Source organism: Pinus tabuliformis, chromosome 6, assembly GCF_031772625.1.
Source record: "Pinus tabuliformis cultivar Carrire ecotype Pingquan chromosome 6, CPIR1, whole genome shotgun sequence".
NCBI lineage: Eukaryota > Viridiplantae > Streptophyta > Pinopsida > Pinales > Pinaceae > Pinus > Pinus tabuliformis.
The window spans coordinates 1,900,746,594-1,900,765,580 of NC_142292.1; the positions used below are offsets into that span (position 1 = coordinate 1,900,746,594).

The 18,987-nt window shown below is 40.1% G+C and overlaps 1 protein-coding gene across 6 annotated transcripts in view; it reads right to left on the reverse strand.

Annotated features, from left to right (window-relative positions):
* Window positions 1–18,987, reverse strand: part of LOC149266788 (uncharacterized) — a 507,359-nt gene that overhangs the window by 270,298 nt on the left and 218,074 nt on the right. For 5 of the 6 annotated variants that reach the window (XM_089430902.1, XM_089430881.1, XM_089430890.1 and 2 more), the window contains one exon: window positions 7,049–7,105. The exons of the other annotated variant lie outside the window; for it this stretch is intronic. In XM_089430902.1, the coding sequence (XP_089287028.1) occupies window positions 7,049–7,105 (57 nt within the window). The remainder of the gene's footprint in view (window positions 1–7,048; window positions 7,106–18,987) is intronic. 6 annotated transcript variants of the gene reach the window in all.

Sequence of the window (18,987 nt, forward strand, 5' to 3'; positions counted from 1 at the left end):
ATTCATAACATTGCCTTCCTCCTCAAAAAGCTTTGTCCTCAAAGCTTGTTAATGAAAAAGGCTCGATCTCTTTTTCGAATTCGAATGTCTTCTCGTCTTGGAACAGTCATTTTCGTCGATACAAGTTCATACGATCTTCTAAGTAACAAACAAAATTGTCGCACCGAGAAGGGATCAAACCATCCTAGATTAATCTTCTGAGGAATATTCTGATCGCTGGAATTTTGAAACGACTTGTCATCATAGGATTGGATTGAGGCTACATCACTATTCTCTGGAACATCAGTTTGTTGTTTTTGTTCTGAATGGTCTTCATACGTAGCATGGTTAAGTTGTCTACTCTCATGATTCAGATGCCGATAGGGAACTTTTTCGGTTTGACTTTCCCTTATTAAGTGTGTGGAATTTTTTTTCTTTACTTCAGGTGACAACGTTGTTGAGTTGGTTATAGAACCTTCACTTGGGGTGTTTATCATCTAAACTGCAACATCTAAGTGCGTATTTTCTTCAACTAGTTTGCATTCTTCTTGATTTATGATATTCATTGGATCAGTATTTGTTCCCTTATCTTCAACTTGGATTGTTACGACTGGAGATTTCGATACTTTTCCTTGAGTAAATTGTTCTAACTTGTATTTTAATGCTTTCTTATCATCCTTAAGTTTCTTAATTTGAGTGAGTAGACTTTGATTATGGTTTCGTAGATATAAAAGTTCTTTGGTTTCTGATTCATCAGCCTTATTTTCAATGTTTTGAATTTTGAGTTTTTCATCTTTTAGATCTCTGACTTGTTCTAATAAATTTTTATTAAGGTTCTTTAAACGCAAGGTTTCCTCTTCTTGTTCTAATAAGTGTTGCTTGAGTTCCTTCTTTGTGACTTTAGTCTTCTTCACTTGTGCAAGTAATTTTTCGACGTGGTCCTTGAGGCGAGAGATTTCTTCATCCTTTTCCATTACTTATTTGTAATGCATATCCACAAGATTTTTATGTTCGTGTTGTAACGCTTTCTTGTTTTGCTAAAGTCTGGCTATTTTGCCTTTCTCTTGATCTTCTAGTTGCAATTTCTCGGTACACTGGGTTACATCATTTTGTAGGAGTGATGATGGGCTTTCAACTTGTAATGTGGATTTTGTTTCCTTCATTCCCTTACTAAAATCAGCTTGTCGTTGCTTATATAGTGTCATTAATTGTTTCATATCTCTTGCTAATGATTGTTTTTCTGTGACACTTAGACATTCAACTAACGTAAAAATTTTGTAACATTTTGTGCAGGCAACATTTTGATTTCTAAATGATTCCTGACAATTAGGATATCCCTCTGAACAGAAGGGACATTTTGAAAAAAAACCCATATTTTTTTCTTCAAAACCTTCAAAACTTTATCATTCCTTCGGACTTTAGTATTAATCCGAATTCTGTCGTTTTGATTTTTGACTAGCTCTCTCTCTTTTCTTTTTTTTAATTAATTAAATTAATATTTTTTAATAACAATTAAATTAATTTATGATTTATTGTTATGTAACTATATAAATATATAGTTATTATAAATAGATTAAATCGTGTGATCTGTAGCTCACACCATTTGACCACGCTCCTACGAAAACGATTAACCTGTTGACCGTGTTGACAGGTAAGTCGGGTTGGCAGTGGGTCTTCGACAGCGGGGTCTACGAAGGGCAGCGATAAAAGCCACGGGGGAGGATTAAACGCAAGGGTCAACGCAATGGGGGAGGCCAACAGACGTCACAACCGATGCAGGGAGTGGATGTAGGCAGGGAACAACGGGGGAACGCGGGGACAGAGGAGCGGTGTGAGACCGGGTCTGTGCAGCAACAGGGATGTACCATTCACAATGGCAAGGAATTGCAAGTATAGCGGAACACCACGGAAAGCACAGAGAGGGCAACGGAACAGGCAGCATAGCCAAACACACAACCAAGGACCTGGACTGATGCCTGACAAATGGGGGCTCGGTGCAGTGCCTGGATGTCGATGGTAGAGAACGACAATTGTCGCGGTTATGGTGGCTAGCGCGAGAACTCGACGTGAGTCAGGGGGATGATGCTCCACGGCAAACGGTGGCTCTGACTGTTCCAATGCAGTCGGCTCGGGTGATTGCAGTCGACTGCGTTTGTTTTCCTTTTTGGTTAATTTTTTGACTTATATTTTTTCAATATAATTTTTTTTATATATTCGATATTTTGCTTTTTTTATGAAATACTTTTTTATGTTTATTATTTTTTTAATATGTTTTTTCTTTTTCTTTTTTAAAGACAGCGAAGGGCCTCTCGCGAAACTGGAGAAACTCCAAAAACTTTTATAGCGAAAGGCTTTCAGTTTCACGACAACAAGGTTGGCGCAAGGTTGATGACCAATGGTCGGATTAGACGTGGCTATGATACCAAATGAAGCAAACAAGGTTCCTTCTACATATTAATTACTCCAAAAGACTTGGAATATAAAGATATACATGAGGGTACAAATATTATATATTAAATGTAAGAATAAGATGATGATACAATGAGAGCGATAGGATTGCTATACACCAAGCAGGTGTCTCTTCATGGAGATTCATGTCTCATTTAGACATGACTCTTCAACCTAATTACTAATTAACTAATCACTATTTATGATTATTATCATTTATCAACAAAAGCCCACGGCCTAATTGAAAGAAGGTCTCTAAGACCTCACAGTCTAGCTGAAAGAAGGCCCCTAAGACCTCACGACCTATTCAAAAAAGTGATTCAAATTTTATTTGAATTTTATTAAAAAACTTTATGGTTATTCTTCTTAAGATCAAAGCTAAAATTACTTCAAAAAAATTTTGACTCCCTTATACCAATGCACCAATCAAGGAAGAGGCCCCTCTAGAAGCTCTCGACCTTGAGCAAAGAGACCTAAAAATATGCAGCTTCCCAAAAAAATAATTGCAAATGATGTCAAGCCTTTGAAATCGATGCTAAGAAAGTATATGGTGAAACCCTCCAAAAATTCATTGAAACACCTGCAAAATCACAAGGGTTAGCAAACAAAATTAATCGCAAGGACTTAGAGCCCTAGAGGGCTTGTGGCCTAGAGAAGGAGACCTAGAAATGCCTACAGCCCTCAAGAAAAAGCCTCCAAAAATTGTATGAGCCACAAACACACCCTCACAAGGTGCCAAAACAAGCCCTAAGGCTAGCGACTACCCAAGAATGAGATTTGAAGAGAAAAAAGTGGCCAAAACCCCAAGCGAAACCCTTCAAAAAAAATTGTGAAAAATTATATGTGGGAAACCCTTGGAGAAAAATTCGATCTAGAGCGAAATAGGCCCTCCAAACCCTTGCAGCCATCAGAAAAGGCTAGACGGCTCCTTGAAAATCTTCGTTGCCCTCAAAAGTCGTAGCATTCTAGGCTAGGAGGCTGATCTAGACTTCAGAAAATGATTTTCTCCAAAACTTTGATGGGATTAAGCTTGCAAAAAATATATACAGATAGATCGAAGCCCAAAATCGATGCCCTCTTCGAATCGGCAAAGAAATAAAGTCAAGAAAATTCGATAAGTATATACAAGACAAATAGAAATTATACACAAGGTTAGGAGGGAATATATATACAAGATCTATTCACAAATTTACAATGTTAAGCTCTTTAAATAGAAGATCTATTCATTAAATCTCTAAAATAATTTTTCAAAGATTTTAAAAATAGATAAATTTCGATCTAGAGAAAAAAGTAAGGAAAACCCCTTTTCTTATTTAGAAGATAAGTCTTCAAACGACCCACTATGGGTTCCTCAACTTCTGTGACTGGATAGTTGTTAATTCAACTGAGAATGTACCAAAGTATCCAAGATCTGATCAACAATATTATTTTCTACACACTTGAATGGGATGACTTGGTACTAGGAGAAGGATTGGACTGGGGTTGGGTCTTTGTATCTCATTTGAAGCAGATTCTAAGAAGAGAAGAGTTTCTGAGTTTTCCCATTAGAGGGGTTTTGCCCGAGCTAAGAGCCTAATATATGTGTCCTTTATTGTTACATTGTATGTTCTTAATATTTGTTTGATGAAAGATCTAACTAAAAGAACACAAGAAAGCTAATAAGTTCACAAGCAAATATTAAAGCTAAGGAAAATCAGATTAATATCTACCTCTATCCATTTTTCAACACATCCTAATGTTAGGGAGTTGACTCTTCAAAGAGATGATTTGGCTTATATTGTTGACCTCATACATCCCAATCAATTTGTCATACATCTCCTTTGACTTCTTCATCTTCGACACATAAGTGATGAGATGATCCCGGAGAGAATCAAATGATTTCCTTGGCCTTGATCTCACCCTTCTTGTATTTAAACTTGGCACTAGCATTAGCACTCTCCAAAGCTTCAACTACTTGACCCATAACATATTCCATCACATCATTTTCTTCAAGTGTGAGATCCAATCAAGCCCTCCATGCTACAGAGTTGGAGACATCATTCATCTTTTCCTCCATCTTGAAATAGGAGGTAGTCATCTTGCCCAAGAAAATGATCATCAATCAACAAAAAGAATGTCTCCAAGGGGTGCTCTCTAGTCTCCTTAGGCTAACCTTCACCTTAGCTCTGATCCCATGTTAATTTTCCATATGTTGTTATAATCACTTTAAACAATTTCTTCCAATTTCAATCACCCCAATAACAGATAAGCAATTATAGATAGAACAGTAAACTATAAATGCACAATAGAAGATAGCCAAGCACAACGAGACACGGAGATTTGGTTAAAGACCGGGAAAAACCCCACAAGGGGGAAAACCCTTAATCAATTCTTATTCTTCTCTTAGTCAATCAACGTTCAGCATGAGATACATAATCCAAATAGTACATCCATCAAAAAGTCAAAGTCGAGGCTCTAACTTCCCAAATCGACCAATCCAAAATAAGTCAACAATGAGAGAGAAAGTCAAATATGGTCAAAGATACCAGTGTCAATATTTCGGCCTGTGGAGGAACAATCAGCAGTAGTCAACAATTTGCCCTAACCAGTCAAAGTCAATGGTCAACTTGCCCATAAAAGTTTGGTCAACCCAGTGATAGATTTAGCCTTCCTCAGCAAAACTCAATCAAAACAATAGCAAAATTCTTGGTCAAAGGAGAGAATCTCAGGTTTGACATGCGGTCAAACCCTAGTCAACCCTGCGATCAACCTCAGTCAAAGTGCCTAGAAAATCTCAATCAAAGTCTCCCCCAATTCCACCTCCCAAAATAGAAAGAAATTCAGTCAAAACAGAGTCAAAGTTCACAAGTCAACGTTGGTCAAAGTATCCCAAATCAAAAAGTCAACACTAGTCAATAGAATCCTCTTTCTCCTCCTTCGCACTTGTGAATATCTTATGTGATTTTCAAGTCAGATCGAACCTCTTTGAAGTGATGACTGATGTGATGGATGAGTCTCCAAGTGAGGTCAACGAATGCCTATTTATATGTGGTTGAGGAGGGGTAATTTCTCTTGGTGGGGCCGACTTGTCAAACACAAAGAAGCAACTTTTCTTTGACCATTTTGAAATTTCTTTTGAAAGAGTGGTTCCTTCTTGGGGTAGTTGGGCTTCTCCTTGGGCAAATTCATCCTGTAGCTGCCAATTTTAACAATCAGTGGATCAGTTTTTTACTAGGAATTAATTGTTGGATGCTAGTTTTGCAAGAAAACTAACAAAGTTAAGAGATGAAGCAAAGAAATAGTCGTTACAACTAAATTTTTCTTCAAGATGACCAAATCAAGTTCAAAGGAGAAGCCATACAACCTTTTTGTGCAAATTAAATTTTAGATGGATTAAGGGAGTGGAACATTGGGGAAGATAAAGTTGCTACTTCGATTATTGATCACTAAAGACTACTAGCAAAGGTAATTCATGTGTCAACTCAAAGAACTTTATCAAAGTCAATCACCTTGTGAGATAGTAGTAATATTTCATTGAAGGGAGAGTCCCATTAACCGTTAACTAGCCATTAAAAATTTTCCTATAAAGGCTAGGCTTTCCTCATCGTAAATGTTTCTGTTGTCAATTGAGATAAATATTATCATAATAAAGAGTTCACGTTTTGTAAACTCCAGTGTAAATTTTATTTGTGCAATTTGTGGAATGATTCTTGTCTATATTTTATTTCTTTATATATCTTTTGGGGTTAATTAAATTTAACTTTTCTTGATGATAAATAAAATTATGCTAAGACTACCAATTTTTGCCATTGAGGGACTATCTAGTCATGTGGAGAGAGCCAATTAGGTTTTCTTGGTATTGTCAGTAAATTGATCCAAGCATTTGAACCATTTCTTGATCAAAGCAAATTGTATAACAGGTCTATTCTGATTTATTCTTTGTTGTGATAAAGTCCTTTGAACATCAGTTTGATAAAAAGGTAAAAGCCAAAGATGAGAAGAAGAAATCACCCGTGTAAGTTGAACATAGAGTTGTTTCCATATCAAAGATGGACATATCAAGGTCAGTACCAACCATGGCAATACAAATTCGTTGGTGGATTTGCAGGTTAGACATAAGAGTGAAATGAGTAAAATATAGTATTGAAAGGTACAATTTGCTAGACACTTTAAAAAGATTACAGCATAACACAAATATAGTCACTATTTGAAATACAACTGATTAGGAACATCTTTCCAGTCAATCATAAACATACATGAAAAGTAAATCAAAGGATACACAACCCATCATCACACATGCAAAAATCTTTTAGATATCCAACAGAAGGAAAAGCTAAATACAATTGCATAATGGCAGATATAAGATGTGTTCATGAGTAAAAAAATTAAATAAACAAAAACATGATGGCAATAGAAACGACAATTTAAAAAGAGACATTAAAACTGAATTCACCCCTGTAATGACAAAAAAATGAATAAGAAATTTGCTGTTCATATTTGCATGCAATTAACAAAGATAATAGTGTTCATTCTAAGGTTACCTAAGACAGTTTGATTTGATCATGATATCATAAAGTTTCTTTCTAGTAAATAAGAAAGGAAAGACATTAAACGATTGAAAAATATTACTCAAGTCCCTTACTTGAATTTGAATTGACTCTTCAGGAGTAAGAAGCATTGGTTTTCCATCCACAGGAGACTAGCAGTTGAAACAATGCTTGTCTTAGTACTAATAGTAAACAAAGTTTAAATAAATCAACAATTTATTGATATTATTCAACTCTAAAATAAAAGGACATGAAACTATATCAAGCATCAACATTATATAATAAAATAGTAGAACCATGTCAATATAAAAGGTCACCATCAATTAGAGCAGCACACTATGTTTATACATACCCCACAATAAAATCCTTACCCAAACTATCAAATAAAAAGAAAACTTACAGGCAGAAAATGAATTTAAATGATTACTAGTACATCAATGCATAGATTATAGGAAACTAGACTGCATAAAAGGTGGAGAGAAAATAAAATAAAAACATTTTTTACCAATATTGTAACTTTACATCTCTCAGACAATGAATCACCATATAAGTGATATACTAACAGATTCCCTAGTTGGTCAGATGGTTTAATTCAATGTTGCAGTAATCGTTATCGGGATAATATCGGCGAGGGAAAACATCGGAAAAAAATTATAAAAATCGGGAAATAATTGTAAAATACAAAAATATTCATTTTTTTTCAATTTTTTTAATATCTAAAGCATCTACAACATAAAATAAATACATTGACACATAAATATGATAAAAGAACTAATATATAAGATGTGTAATATCATTTCTATTGCTACATCACACATAATAGTGAATCATGTCCTGAATAGTCAGTCCTGACTCCCGAGTCCCAACTCAGCCTCAAAATATCAACAAAAAATATAATAACATATCTCATATCATGAGTCATAATGTCATATGCAATGAAATGAACCAAATAACTAATACCACTAAATTCCTCTGCCCCTCTTGCAAGAAAATGCAATAGCTTTCCCTCTAGATGTAGATGCCGGTGGAGTTGGCAGTGGACTCTGTGTACTCTAGAAGTTGAAGAACTAGGAGCTACAGGAGGTAGATCACGTCCTCTATTGGTGACACGGATAGCTTGGGTAGGTTGTGTCACCTCCTCCACCTATTGCTCCTCCTCCTCCTCCTCCTCCTCATAAAAAAATCAGCAAAATTAGATAATAAAAAAAAATAAAAATCAAGATTTTTTCCCAAAAAATCGCAATTTTTCGTAATAATTGCGATAATTTCAAGTTATCGCGATTTTCCGCGAAAAAAAATAAATAAATAAATAAATAAAAATTCACGTAATAATCAGGGGATAATATTACTATTTCCAAGAAACCGCGTTTTTTCGATATTATCGCAATTCTCGCAACAGTGGTTTAATTACCTAACATTAAACCATCTCACCCCTAACATTGATATTTAACATTACAGTACATTGGTCACAAGTCAATAATATGTTGTATGTGACATAAACATTAATGATTCACAAACATAAAATTATTAAGTGTTAGCACACTGGCAACCCTCTTAACATGAAATAACAATTCTTATGTTTATCCCCTCAAATATAAAACTTCATAATTTTGTAACTCAAGAATTTTTCAAAAAAAAAATGTTGACATGAATATGCATATGGGTGAGCTCGTGTTTATCAAATCGCCAAGTAACTAGTGGTGCCCATAGGTTTTCTAGAAGAGCAACCTTGGCACATGACATATCCTTTATACAACAACAATTGTCTCCTACATAACCCATTATTGATGCTCTTTTAGGTTTCCATCATCTTCATTTTGATGTTGGAAGTAGAAATCACCTAAACAAGCATCCATATAAAGCAAACACTCAACAATACACCTTTTTACTGAGGAAAACATTTTGTTTATTATCATCGAGAGTTAATGTGAAAATTCCTAGATCTAACAGTCTCAGGAATCCTACTGCAACCAACTAAATCTACTTCACCTAGATTGTCAATTGCATTACAAGCTTATTTCAGATTTCTTCATGAAACATTGAAGTAATTACTGAAGCAGCCTACACCAATTAAATATGGTTCTGAAACATAGAAACTAAGCAAGGAAAATAGAAACACATAGGACAATTATTTTTGGACGAAAGTCCCTGGAAGACCCTAATGCAGGAAAACTGGTGCAACAGCTCTGAGGGTTTATTATTATTAATCAGTGACAAAATTCGAATGCATCACTGAATACCTCACAAGGTTATTCAATTACAGAGAGAAATACTTGCAAAAGCTTTGTGAGTTTACCTCACACAATCACTGAAAAAATGTCCCGGCTGTTCTAGTTGCTGGATGAAGTGCCCCTGGAAGGCATTACGCTATCTCTGTGCTACCTCTACGTTGTCCCAGCGTCAACCCTTTCGGGCACTGCATCACCCAACTGGGGAATTGATCAGTGGCCCAAAGTCACTACTCTCAGCCTCCCAGTCTCACACCCCGACTTCCAACTGCTGAAACTGACCCTCTGCTCTGACTTTCAACTTTCTGTCTCTCCCTCTGCGCTGCTTTTGTGTGGCCCTTCTAGCCCTGCGTCAGCCTCTGAGTCAAGGCTTCTGGATCACTCACTGCCTCTCTGCTAATGTATCTCCGACTGAGAATCTCTCCCTTTGGAAGTTGCTATCCCTACCCCTCAATTGCAAGAGATCTCCTCAATTGATTTTTCCTCCTGAGAACTTCTCAGTTCAGAAAATCGATTTTCTCAATCTCTTTGTGTATTTTCCAAATGACCCTCAAGCCCCTTCTTATATCTTCCAATTGGACAACCACCGGCCTAGATTAAATCATAATCAAAGGCTCAGATCGTTATGGCTTGATCCATGGCTTTTTCTAGAAGTTTTAGCCCTGATTAGATTAATACCCATTAATATTTTAATTTCCCTAAGTTTAGACTTAGGAACCCCATTAAAAATATTAATTATTTTAATAAAATCACTTCTGAGTGGAATTTCCCAAAACGCTTTCTGGTTCTTCGAAATACATGTGCCCAAGCCTACCGGCAAAATTTGAGGCTTAGATCACATTCGATGCTACCCTAAATCAACAATTAAGTGGTTCATCTCATATATCAACTAATCAAAATGTCTCAATATACCTTAACAAGACCAATAGCCAAATTCCTTTAAAAGCATTTTTTTCAAAAAATGCATATTCAAAAAAAATGTTCAACCAATGTGATATGACAAAAACATTTTTAAGCCCCCATTTCATAAAGAATTTCAAGAAGTAAATAGAAGTCTTGCCAAATGCTTCCTCTGACATCCTCAACACCTAGCATGTATTGGGAGATAAGATGTTATTTTAGCATCTCATGGCAAATGCCAGGGCTAGATTGACTTAACAGCAAAGATGGACCCCCTATTATATATGACAAAATTGTTTGTCTATAATATTGGCAGAGAGCTTATTATCACTATGAGAACTAGTTAGCTTGGCAGGTTGGGAATGGTGAATAAGGAATGGTGTTAGTCCTTGGATAGGGTGTAAAATCTTGTTCAAATTCTTAGGCGAAATGACAAAGATAGTTCATGAGCAAGAACTCTTCACATATAGCCAAGTGACAAACCAAGCATCAACAAATTTATGACATCCAGGATGGCTGAATGCTCAAACATTGTGATTGGAAGGTGATAATGCAACTCTATAGAACCCATACAGGGACAACCAACATAGGATTCAGGAGAGGCTAAAAGATAAGGAAGACTCTTTAAAATGGCCGAAAAATCAAGTCTTCAATCTGAACTATGGCACCAGAGGCTTGCTCATCTTCACTATAAGGCTCTACCCGATGCAAGGAAGATGGTTACAGGTATGCACAAATTCAAAAAGAGCATGAAGGTGTATGTCAAGGATGTGCCGAGAGAAAACATACAAGTGGACCATTCCCCTCAAGTGATAGCAAGACCACAGACATTTTGCAATTGGTTCATTTTGCTCTATCTGGTATGTTGCATCTGACATCATTAGGAGGAGATTTATATCACTGTCTTTGTGGATGACTTCTCTCACAAGTCTTGGATATATTTCTTGAAGAAGAAGCACGAAATATTCTCATGGTTTTGTGTCTTCAAAGCCTTGGTGGAAAATCAAACAGGGCAGAAGATCAAAATATTGAGGACCGATAATGGAACTGAGTATGAGTCAAATGAATTCAATAACTATTGCAGAGAAGCTAGCATTAAGAGGGAGACCAATACAGCACATACTCTTGAGAAAAATGGTGTTACTGAGAGGAAGAATTGTTCCATTATAGAAGCCACTCGTGCCATGCTTCATGATCAAGGACTTCCAAAGTTCCTATGGGGAGAAGCTGCCAATGTTGTTGTATATGTTCAAAATCGATGCTCTCATCAAGCGTTGGACTCCAAAATTCCCAAAGAAGTTTTCACCAGTAAGAAACCTAATGTTTCTCATTTTAGAATTTTTGGTAGTCCCGTATACTTTCATTGTGAGAATTTATAATCTACTGTCTACACATCAGAAATCCGACTGCAATCACTGGTTTATCATCTCCTACTTGTTTTTACATTCAACAAGTTATTTAAATATTAAACAACGATGAAAACACTATTGCAAACTACACATACATACAGATCATGAACTGAAAATAAAACGAGACAAATACACAAGGGACACCATTATTTTTCGACAAACATCCTCGAAAAACACCAATTCAAGAAAACCGGTGCAACAGCTAAGAGTTTTCTATTATTAAGCAGTACTTTTGAATACAACTCTGGATGCCCTCTCAGCTATCCAGTTACAGAGATAAAAATATACTGGCAGAAACCTAAGTGTGATTACCTCACTTCACCCGGCAAAATATTTCCGTTCTGGAAACTACACTGACTGTCCCCAGCGACAACTGCGTCGGCCCTTCGCAGTGGTTGCATGGAGCACACTGCGACACTGCATCAGCAGTGCGTTGCGTCCTTGTGCCTCCTGGAGCTCTGACATCAGCCTTCTCGGCTGATCCTGCTACTCCCCAGCTGAATTCGGATTTCTGCTGGAGGGTGGCTCTACCCCAACACTGGAAATGCATGGGCCTTTCCTGGCCCAGCGTCAGTCTCCCTGGGTCTACACTGCCTTCTCTGGCATCTCTCTACCTCTCTTTAATGTGTATTTGAGGTCCTGGAGAAGATCCTCCAACCTCAACTATCCCTGCCCCTCTGCTGCAATAGATCACTTATTTGATTTTCTCAGCAAACCTCGCCCCAGAAAATCAAACCGACTGATCTCTCAAGTGTATCTCCAACTAACCATCAAGCCTCCTCTTATACTTTTCCTATTGATGAATCAATGGTTGAGATTAAGTCCCTAATCAACGACTAAGATTAACACAGACTTCATCCTCGTCACTTAGAAGTTTCTCACCCATATTCTTATTAATACCCATTAATATTTTTATTTTCCTATGTTTAGACTTAGGAACTCATTAAAAAAATTTATTATTTTAATAACTCCTCATCCGAGTGCAATTTATCCAAACGATTTATGGGTTCAGAGATCTCGTGTATTCTAGCCCCTCCACAAAATTTACAACCTAGAGCACATCTGATGATACCCAAAATCAACACTCCCTCTTAGTGAGGAATGTGCTCTAGTAACTCTTCTCAACAAGAGTACTACACTGATCCATTGCATCGGTTCTCTGTACTGTTGATGCTTGGCCTGATGCCCTTCATCCACTGCAATATTGCTTCCTATACTGTTGCCCATGACTCTGCCACTGCCACTGCTACATCTGTACTACATCTCCCTCTCAATATGTTGCATCATGTTGCCCATAGCATTGCCACTGCTAAATGTTGCACTACAACTCAGTTGACGAAGAGGGCCATAGGGCTAACGTAGGGCATCCCAGGGCTGACGCAAACCCATCGAGGGTGATGCAGAGGCATCGTGAGGCGGAGAGTGGCTGACGCAGTTCACAAAGAGGCAGTTGTTGGGGTCTAGAAGGCTGCAGGAATATTGCAGAGTGAAGTTGGTGAGGCACTATAGACAGAACAGTACCTGACAAAGCAAGGCCAGAGGAGTTGTTATTGAGGGTTTCTAGCTGAGGAACCTAGTTTAGCAGTTCAGTTGCACAAGACGATCAGAGTAGGGGGCATCTCGAGAAGCGGCAGAAGTATTTCCAGGAGGGAAATCAAGACTCAGAGGGAGTCTAGAAGAGAACTTCCAGAAAAGAAGTAGAGACTCAGAGGAGTCGAACAGAGAACTTCCAAGAGGGAAGTAGAGGAGCGTCATGGCACTACACGGGGTAAGAGTCCTGGATAAACTAGACGGAGCATCGAACTTCATAGTCTAGAAGGCCAGAATCTTATCAGTGCTTGACAGGATTCGTGTCAAGAACTTCGCCTTGAAGGTTATAGCTATCCCAGTCGATCCCAATGATAATGACAAGTACAAGGAGGCGATGGCGAGGGACAAGTGCATTATCCTTGACGGGGTCAAGGATCATGTGGTACCACATATAGCCGAGAAGGAAACGGCAGTTGAGATGTGGGAGGCTCTCAAGAACCTGTACCAGCATACTTCTGTGCAGAGAAGAATGTTGCTTGAGAACCAAATGAGGTCGTATCAGATGAAGAAGGGTCAATCAATTGATTCCTTCCTCAGAGGACTGAACAAGATCCAAGATCAGTTGACTGTTATAGTAGCGACACCGGATCAGGAGCTTATGGTGAGGACATCCCTAAATGATGTCTCAAAAGAGTGGGAAGTGTTTGTCCATAGCATCCTGGGCAAAGGGACTCTCCTACCTTGGGACGAGATGTGGGCATCTCTTCGCAAGGAAGAGATCAGACGGCAGTCAAAGACAGGTAGCAACAGCAAAGGGATCAAGGTCAAGCAGGAGGAGGAGGATGTGGCCCTAGCATCTGAGGGAAAGCAAGAGAAGCAGAAGAAGAAAGATCTCTCCAAGATCAAGTGCTTCCACAGTCGGGAGATGGGTCATTATGCGACCTAGTGCCCAAGGAAGAAGAGTAAGGGAGAGTCTTCCAAGACTAAGGCAACGCCAGCACGAGCAGAGAAGGAAGTTTTGACAGACGATGATTGTGCCATGAGTGCACATGCACCACTTGAGCGGAAGTGGGGATACATCGAGCTGTAGTCAGCCAGACTACAGGCGATGAGGGGTAGGATCCTCGAGGTACCTAGCCTCTTGGATTAGACCTTGCTACGGGAGCCCCGTCAAGGAGTAGCAGGACTGGCTGGGTGGGTAGAGACGGATGCGGATGAAGCAGCAGAGAGAGCTATAGTCCAGGAGTCCCAAGACAGCGCAGAGCTAGCAGGCTGCAGCAGTGCAAGAGGCACAGGAGTGTTGCACCAGTGCAGGAAAGCACAGAGAGGTGTGCAACGGTGCGAGATGAAGGGAGTTGATGCAGCAGCATAGAGGTCAGAGAGGAAGCACTTGTCAGCGGCAGAGGGAGCTTCAGCATCAATCGGTGTTTCTAGCCCAACAGGGATGTCAGTTGGGAGATCAGTTACTTACTTCTCAGTAACTAAGTTGCAGTGCAGTAGTGGGCAGCACGATGCAACATGATGAGAGGAGGTGCAGTGCTGAGAGGAAGGACCAGCAACAGCACAGATGCAGAGGGAGCTATCGTACAGATGCAGCAGTGGCAGTGGCAAAACCGTGGGCAACAGTACAAGAGGCAGCAGTGCAGAGGATGTTGGGCAGGAAGGCCTAGCATCAGCACAGATACCGATGCTGGATGATCAGAGTAATACTCAGTGAGGATTATTGCTGGAGCACAGTCCTCGCTAAGAGGGAGTGTTGATTTGGGGTAGCATCGGATGTGCTCTAGCCACGAAATTTGGTGGAGAGGTTGGGGCACATGAGATCTCCAATACCCAGAAAGGGTTTGGGCAGATTCTAAACAGACCAGGAGATATTAAAATAATTAATATTTTAAATGGAGTCCCTAAGTCTAAATTTAGGGAAAATAAAATATTAATGTGTATTAATATGAATCTATGTTAGAGTGGTCCAAAAGACATGGATCAAGCCAGATCTAATCTTAGCCATTGATTAGGGACTTAATCTCAGTCGTTGAATCGTCAACAGGAAAAGTATAAGAGGAGGCTTGAGGATCTCTTGGAGATCACACTAGATGATTAGTGATTCTTTTCTCTAGAGTGGGGTTTGCTAAGAGAGATAGAATCAGTGATCGGGAGAGCCGCTGAGGGGCATTGAGTACAGAGGAACAGAGAAGGCAAAGATTGTGCCGGGAGAGCAGCATAGTAGCCAAGCAAGGTGACAAAGAGCGAGCAAGGGCTCACGCAGAGGCATCCAAGAATTGCGCAGAGCACCAGAGGGGCCAGCGTAGCTGAAGTAGAGGCTCCCAGAGCTGATGCGGGGCCTCCTGGGGCTGACGCAAGCCAAGAAAGGCTGATGCAGGGCCAGCGTGAGACAAAGAGGGGCTGACGCAGTCCAAATTGGGCAAACGTTGGGGTTGCAGGACCAGTTTTGTGCTAAGGAGCTGCTGGAAGGGTTTTCCGAGGTTTCAGCTAGGAGATTTCTCTCAAACTGTGAGGTATAGATGCTAAGGAAATTCTCTGTTGGGTAGGCTAGTTTCGGTACCCAGACTGTACTCTGATATTGCTTAATAAGAAAACCCTTAGATAGCTGCACCGGTTTTCCCACATTGGGTTTTTCCGAGGACATTGGTCTAAAAATAATGGTGTCATGTGGTGTGTTTGTTCTTGTTTCTTTTAGTTGTTGATCTGTAATATGTTGAGCATGCACTGGTGTTTATTTTCAGTATTTACTTTGTAAATAACTTGTTAAAGAAAAATAATAAGTAGGTAGGAATAAATCAGAAAAAGTGCATGAAGGGTCTCTAAACTAAGTAAACTTATAAGATTAAAACAGACTTCATCCTCATCACTTAGAAGTTTCTCACCCATATTCTTATTAATACCCATTAATATTTTTATTTTCCTAAGTTTAGACTTAGGAACTCATTAAAAATATTAATTATTTTAAATAACTCCTCATCCAGGTGGAATTTCTCCAAACAATTTATGGGTTCAGAGATCTCATGTATTCTAGCCCCTCCACAAAATTTATGAGCTAGAGCACATCTGATGCTACCCAAAATCAACACTCCCTCTAAGTGAGGAATGTGCTCTAGTAACTCTTCTCAACAGAAGTATTACACTGATCCACTGCATCGGTCCTTTGTACTATTGATGCTTGGCTTGATGCCCTTCATCCACTGCAATACTACTACTTGTATTGTTGCTCATGACTATGCCACTACCACTGCTACATCTGTACTACAACTCCCTCTCAGTATGTTGCATCATGCTGCCCATAACATTGCCGCTGCTAAATGTTGCACTGCAACTCAGTTGCTGAGAAGTAAGCAACTGAAAAACTCACCCAAACACTGACATGTTGGTCAACATGGATGCCTCGTGATGCTGAAGCTACCTCTGCTACTAATATGTGTTGCTGCAAACTGCTCTATGCCTCTCGCACTGCTACAACATCCACTGCGTTGCCTCAGACTTTGGCACTCTAGCTCTACCATTGTCACTCCATCACAGCTCGCTCCACCGACACCTGTCATTTTGCTACTATCATTAAGGGCTCTCGTAGCCGTATGTGATCCAAGAGTTTGGGCACCCCAAGGATCTTGCCCCTCATGTAGTCGTCTCAACTACAACTCCATGTCACCCCACCTCTTCTCCAGAGGCGCATGAGCACTCATGGCACAATCGTCATCCTCACTTTCCTTGTCATCTTTGGCTGGAGCAACCTTTGAGTCGGAAGTCACCCCCTTACCCTTCTTCTAGGGGCACTAAGTGGCATAAAGTCCTAGTTCCCCATAATTGAAGCATCTGACCTTGGTTATGTCCTTCTTATTTCTCTTTTGTTGCCCTTGTTGTCTCGATGATGCAAGAGCTGCATCCTCCTCCTCCTCCTTCTTGACCCGAGCTCCCTTGTCGCTACTCCCTGTCTTGGTCAACCTCCTGAGCTCTTCTTGTCGAAGAGCTGCCCACATCTCCTCCCAATTGGGGAGAGTCGCTCTGCCCAAGATACTTTGGAAAAAAGTCTCCCAATCCTCGGTGACTGCGTTTAGGGTAGTCCTAACCATGAACTCAGGATCTGGTGTAGACCCCACGGAAGTCAACTGGGCGCGAATCCCTTGTAACCTGAGAAGGAAGGGATCGATCTCCTCTCCCTTCTGCATCTGGTACTATCTCAGCTAATTTTCTAATAGCATCTTTCGTTGGACAAAAGAGCCCTGGTACAAGGTGGTCAGTGCCTCCCACATCTCCCTTCTTGTTTCCTTCTCAGCAATATGTGGTACTACATGATCTTTGACCCCGTTTACGATCATGCACTTGGCTTTCACCTAGGCCTCCTCGTACTTCGTTAGCAAATCAGCATCAACTGGAACAACAACTACTTTCAAGGCATAGTCCTTGATGCAATTTTTGTCCAAGACTACTAGGATCCTGGCCTTCCAGATGAAAAATTTGGATGCTCCATCCAATCTATCATGATCCCTCAGTGCATTGACTGCCATCTCTGCTCAAACAAGAATAGAACAAGTTCTCTTCTCCCTCTCTCATTGTTGCCCCAGTAAGACTTGGATCTGGATTTCTTTGGCGCTAGAAATCCTCTAAGAAACAAGCTCCTTCTAGACTCCCTCTGAGTCCTAATTTCCTTCACGAAAATCCTCCCACCAAACAATGTCGAATCACTCCACTCCAATCCTCCTTTGTTGCTGCTCAACAACCCGGAACTAGATTTCTTTAGCAAGAAATGTGTGAATGCAGTGATTCCCTCTACCTTGTTTCAGTCTCCTCAAACACTGTTCTGCACCAGCAACAACATCATCCCACCAGCACGTCAGATCGAATATGCACTACTCCTACTGCCCCGACAACTAAAGAATCTGAGCTCTTCTGGCTCTGCGCAGTCACTGCGTGAGCTAGATCAGCTCCTCTTGGCAACTATGTCACTCCTTCCTAGTCTAGAAAGATGACGTGGCTTTGCGTGAGCCTAATCTGCCCCTCTCTGCTTCTGCATTGGCCTAGATAGCTGACGCAGTTACTGCATGGGCTCCTCCCAGCTACTTCGTCACCCTCACCTGGCTCAGAGTGTTGACGCAAGCACTGCACAAGCCTCTGCGTCACCTCTTCTGCACTGCGTCACTCTCCCTCTGCATCTCTGGCTCTGGAACAACACTATCACTCGAGACAGTTGCCTCTCTACAACAGATTTGCTGGATCTCCCGGCTGATGGCTTCAATACCCTATGATCCGCGATGCTCTGATACCATGTGAGAATTTCTGAATCTACACATCAGAAATCCTACTGCAATCATTGGTTTATCATCTCCTACTTGTCTTTACATTCAACAAGTTATTTAAATATTAAACAGCGATGAAAACACTATTGCAGACTACACATACATACGGATCATGAATTGAAAACAGGACGAGACAAATACTAAAGGGACATCATTATTTTTTGACAAACATCCCCGGAAAAACCCAATTCGGGAAAACTGGTACAGCAGCTCTAAGGGTTTTCTATTATTAAGCAGTAGCTTTGAATACAACTCTGGATGCCCCCTCGGCTCTGTTAGCGCTTGAAATTTCACCTCAGGCTGAGAAAGGTAAACCTCAAGGCAACATCAAACCATTTAGCCTCGTAGCTAGCCCTACGGGGCAGGAGAAGGCTCTCTCCGGTCTGTCTCGTAAAATCTTCAATAGATGAGATGACCAATAAGGTAACACTGATATTAGGCTAGTAAACTGATCAAAGAGTTTGATTTGGGGTTTTTTGGGTTTTTGGTGGCAAATTGAGGAGAGGGCAATTTTGGGTGCGGGGATGGGACACAGTTTCTGCAGGGGGTTCCTTGGGGCGAGGTAGGAGACAGTGTTGATGCCTTTGATTGAGGTGGATGGTCAGGAATGAAAGGTGAAGAGCTAAAGAGAGCAAACAATAACTTTGAATTCTCTTTA